Source organism: Pongo pygmaeus, chromosome 20, assembly GCF_028885625.2.
Source record: "Pongo pygmaeus isolate AG05252 chromosome 20, NHGRI_mPonPyg2-v2.0_pri, whole genome shotgun sequence".
Classification (NCBI taxonomy): Eukaryota; Metazoa; Chordata; class Mammalia; order Primates; family Hominidae; genus Pongo; species Pongo pygmaeus.
The window spans coordinates 38,479,877-38,484,696 of NC_072393.2; the positions used below are offsets into that span (position 1 = coordinate 38,479,877).

At 66.9% G+C, this 4,820-nt stretch overlaps 1 protein-coding gene across 1 annotated transcript; it reads right to left on the reverse strand.

Moving 5' to 3' along the window:
- Positions 1-717: 717 nt before the first annotated feature.
- Positions 718-3,322, reverse strand: CEBPA (CCAAT enhancer binding protein alpha). Its single transcript, XM_054464688.2, has one exon. It carries the CDS (start codon positions 3,189-3,191, stop codon positions 2,121-2,123), a length of 1,071 nt encoding a protein of 356 aa, XP_054320663.1. The 5' UTR covers positions 3,192-3,322; the 3' UTR covers positions 718-2,120.
- Positions 3,323-4,820: the final 1,498 nt, after the last annotated feature.

Consider the following 4,820-nt stretch of genomic DNA (forward strand, 5'->3'; position numbering starts at 1 on the left):
TGCAGTGGGGAGTGTGGATGCTGGGTCGGTTCTTGAACAGCCAGTGTGTGGGGCAGGACCAGACCCCTGTTGCAGGCCTGCCTCGGTCCCCTTTCTTGTGAGGGCTGGGGCTGGGCAGGTGTGGAGGGCTGGATGGAGGGGTCTCTCTCTTCAGGCTGCCTTCGGGCCTCACAGGGGTAGGGCGTAGCCACATGGTCGAGGGAAAGAGGAGAGGGTTGGAGGGTCCTACCACTGGAGGCCTCTTCCTGCTGGCCGAGGGTCCTGCTGGAATCTGGAGCTGCGGTGTGTGTGAGTGAGGCTGCCCAGGCTGGAGCTGTAGGGGATTTGTAAGGAAGTCTGCACAAAGGGCTCCTTGAGCCTAGGGCTGCTAAGCCAGGCCTGCCCCTCAGGCAGAGGACTCCCTCTCCTCCTCCCAGGGGCAGATAAGAAGCCTTGCCAAGGCCTCAGCCCCGTAACCCCTTCAGCCCCCTCCTCTGACCCCAAGAGACTGCCTTCAGGCTCTGGACACACTCCGTTTGGAGCCTTGTCCTCTGCTATTTATTTGTCTTGCCTGGGGAAGTAAGTCACCCCCTTAGCGTAAGAGGGGCTCAGGATGGATGGAGAGCTCATGAAAGTCAGGATTGCTGCCAGGGAAAATGCTGTATTATTTACAAATGTGACCTGGCCCACAGACAACCTTGGAAGTAGCTTCTTTCTGGTTTTAAAAAGACACCGACATTGACTTTGATATGTTTATATTATAGATATAATACATAAAACATCTAGGGTGAGACTCTACGTTCTCCCCAAAAGAAGAGAACCAAGCCGTCCTTCCCTGCTCCCAGCCCCAGTGATGCGTTGGCGGGAGGCCACCTCCCTTCCCGACCAGAAGCCAGGGCCTCTGGGGGACAAGCCTTGTGGGCAGCCCAGGCCGGAGGGGCTGGGGAAAGCTGAGGGCAAAGGAGAACCCCCCTCACCTCATTGGTCCCCCAGGATCAAAAGTAATCCCAAAACCAAAAGGAAAGAGTCTCAGACCCTTCCCCCAGCTGCCGACGGAGAGTCTCATTTTGGCAAGTATCCGAGCAAAACCAAAACAAAACAAAAACCAAATAAAATGGTGGTTTAGCAAAGACGCGCACATTCACATTGCACAAGGCACTGCTGGGGCACAGAGGCCAGATACAAGTGTTGATATCGGCTGATAAAGCAAAATATTTGGAAAGCTTGTCATAACTCCGGTCCCTCTGGGATGGACTGATCGTGCTTTGTGTTCCTAGGCAATGCTGACGGCATACAGTACAAACAAGGCTGAGGGTCCCAGTGGCCCTTCACCCCCCCATGCCTGCCCCACAGCCAGATCTCTAGGTCTCCCTCTCCCACCAGGGGTATACATCCTCAGAGCTGACCCACGACCTAGCTTTCTGGTCTGACTCGGGGTGGGGGCTCCCACTGGTCACCTGGTGATCCCCATCTCAGTGAGTTCCGCCCCAAGGGGAAGCCCAGCCTATAGCAGGCTGGGGTGGGGTGTGTGCGGAGGGAGGTGGGAGAGGCGTGGAACTAGAGACCCTCCACCTTCACGTAGAACTAGGGGAACAACCTTAGGTTCCAAGCCCCAAGTCCCTGTGTTTCCACCCTTTTCTAAGGACAGGCGTGGAGGAGCGGCTGGGGCTGGCGGGTTTGTCGGGATCTCAGCTCCCTGAGCCCTCCTCCTGCCACGGGCCTGCTCCCCTCCTTCTCTCATGGGGGTCTGCTGTAGCCTCGGGAAGGAGGCAGGAAACCTCCAAATAAAATGACAAGGCACGATTTGCTCCCCCTACTCGGTAGGCATCGGAGCGGTGAGTTTGCATCTCCAAGGCACAAGGTTATCCTTAATACTAGAGTTGCTGGGCTCCCAGCTCAGCCCCAAGAATTCTCCCCTCCTCGCAGGGAGAAGCCACCGCCTGGCCCCCTCATCTTAGACGCACCAAGTCCCGCGCAGAGGAAGGGAGGGGACACGCGGAGCAGGCCAGGCTTTCAGGAGGCACCGGAATCTCCTAGTCCTGGCTCGCACGGCTCGGGCAAGCCTCGAGATCCGGCGACCCCAAACCACTCCCTGGGTCCCCGCCGGAGGCTGGCCCAGGGCGGTCCCACAGCCGTGCGCCTCACGCGCAGTTGCCCATGGCCTTGACCAAGGAGCTCTCTGGCAGCTGGCGGAAGATGCCCCGCAGCGTGTCCAGTTCGCGGCTTAGCTGTTCCACCCGCTTGCGCAGGCGGTCATTGTCACTGGTCAGCTCCAGCACCTTCTGCTGCGTCTCCACGTTGCGCTGCTTGGCCTTGTCGCGGCTCTTGCGCACCGCGATGTTGTTGCGCTCGCGCCGCACCCGGTACTCGTTGCTGTTCTTGTCCACCGACTTCTTGGCCTTGCCCGCGCCGCTGCCGCCACTCGCGCGGAGGTCGGGGTGCGCGGCGCCCAGCCCCTTGAGCGCGCTGCCGGGGCCCTGCAGGCCGGCGGCACCGAGCGCGGGCGCGGGGTGCGGGCTGGGCACGGGCGTGGGCGGCGGCGTGGGGTGACCCGGCTGCAGGTGCATGGTGGTCTGGCCGCAGTGCGCGATCTGGAACTGCAGGTGCGGGGCGGCCAGGTGCGCGGGCGGCGGGTGCGGGTGCGAGGGCGGCGGCGGCGGCGGCGGCTGGTAAGGGAAGAGGCCGGCCAGCGCCAGCTGCTTGGCTTCATCCTCCTCGCGGGGCTCCTGCTTGATCACCAGCGGCCGCAGCGCCGGCGCCCCGACGCGCTCGTACAGGGGCTCCAGCCTGCCGTCCAGGTAGCCGGCGGCCGCGCAGCCGTAGCCGGGCGGGGGCCCGTGCGCTCCCCCGGGCATGACGGCGCCGCCGGGGCCCGCGGGAGCGCCCGGGTAGTCAAAGTCGCCGCCGCCGCCGCCGCCCGCGGGGCCCGCGGCCGCCTTGGCCTTTTCCTGCTGCCGGCTGTGCTGGAACAGGTCGGCCAGGAACTCGTCGTTGAAGGCGGCCGGGTCGATGTAGGCGCTGATGTCGATGGACGTCTCGTGCTCGCAGATGCCGCCCAGCGGCTCCGGGGCGGCAGGTGGGGCGGGAGGCTGCGCGGGGCCCGCGCCCCGGGGAAAGCCGAAGGCGGCGCTGCTGGGCGCGTGCGGGGGGCTCTGCAGGTGGCTGCTCATCGGGGGCCGCGGCTCCGCCTCGTAGAAGTCGGCCGACTCCATGGGGGAGCTAGAGTTCTCCCGGCATGGCGAGCCTCGGCGGCCTCCAGCCTGCGCGGGGCGTCGCCGCCGCCCACCCGGAGACCCTGCTCACCCGCGCCCGCGCAGCTCCGGGTCGCGAATGGCTCGGCCCGCGCCGGCCCAGCTTTTATACCCGGCGGGCCGCGTCGCCCCCTAGAGTCCGAGGCGGCCTCTGTCCCCGGGCTGCGGCGGCGCGGCGCCTGCTGGGTCCTAGCGCGCGGCCGGGATGGGGGCGGTGAAAGAGCGCGGCCCAGCGCCGCGCTCCCCAGGCAGGCCGCGGCGCAACGCCCACCGCCTCCAGCGCGCCCAGCAGAGCGGCGGCGCTCGCTCCAAGCTCCGCCCCCGGCCCGGCTGTCGCCCCCGCGCCCACGTGGTCGGTAGTGGGGGCCCCCTCCTCCTGCCTCCCCTAGGCGCCCGTATCCAGCCACGGCCGGGAGCCCAGGAGTATCCCGAGGCTGCACGGGGTAGGGGTGGGGGGCGGAGGGCGAGTCTTGGTCTTGAGCTGCTGGGGCGCGGACTTGCTTTCAAAGCCAGAACCAGGCCTGTCCGGGACCCGCGTGCCGGGGAGGCTGCGGCGCAGAGCAGCCGGGCTGGGGCCGGTGGGGGGCCGTTTGGGACGCGCGGAGAGGCCCTGAGCGCGGTGGCTCTGCGTCTCCTAGCTCTGATCTCCAGGCTACCCCTGTGATTCCGCGCAGAGGCACCTCTCGGAGGACGCCGGGGTCCCATGGGCGGCGTCGCGCAGGGCACTAGGACCCCGCGGGGAGCGGAGGCGGCCTCGGCCCGGGAGCCTGGAGGACCGGGCCGGTCGATCCGCCCGGGCTGGAAAACTTTCTTTCTAATTACTTCTCCAGGTCGGAGCGCGCGGCTTGCTAGGCGCGCGGGGCCGGCTCTGTTACCCGGCGTGGAGTTGCCGATTTTTTTTTTCCTGCGGGACGGGCGGGCCCCCCAGCCTAGCCGAGCTGGACGCCGGGGCGAGCACGGGGAGGGGCGCACCGAGGGAGGAGACAAACTTGACTCTGGGGCCGGGATTCCGAGGCGGGGGCCGCAGCCTTCGAGGCCCGAAGCCACCGCTTCCTCCCCCGCCTCCCCATTCAGGTGGGCGCCAACGGCGGGAGCGAGGGTGTCCAGGTCGCCGGGCTGCCAGGTCCGAGCACCCACAGGGAGAGAACTCTGCCCAGTGGTTCGCCGGGCGCTGTAGTCCCCGGGATCCTAGGGACCGAGGCGGCCAGGCCCTGGGGCCCCTTGAGTGCGGCAGCTAATGCTCTCACCGCGGCGGGGGAAGGAGCTTGCCACCGAGACCCCCAGCCACGTGCGTCCCTCGCATTCTTTACCGGGGCCGGGGTGGCGGCTACGGACCGTCAGCTGGGCCCAGATGGGGTCTTGGGAGCCCTCAAGTGTCTCCTGTCCTTGCCCGCGCCGCCCCTCGCCACTGGCGCTGAGGCCTGACGCCGCCTGGGTCCCGGCTAGAGGCGCGCTTGCCTACAGGTGAGGGAAGACCCCCTTCACCGACAGGGGCCTTCTTAGGCCTGGCAAGGCGCCACGACCCGCCCAGGAGCCTCGGAGGGGGCGCAGCCCGCTGGAGAGCCCCGAGCTTCCACGACGATCGCAGTA

Bases quoted from the DNA above. Each gene is read 5' to 3' on its own strand.
- CEBPA (XM_054464688.2), bottom strand. From the start codon at position 3,191: ATGGAGTCGGCCGACTTCTACGAGGCGGAGCCGCGGCCCCCGATGAGC.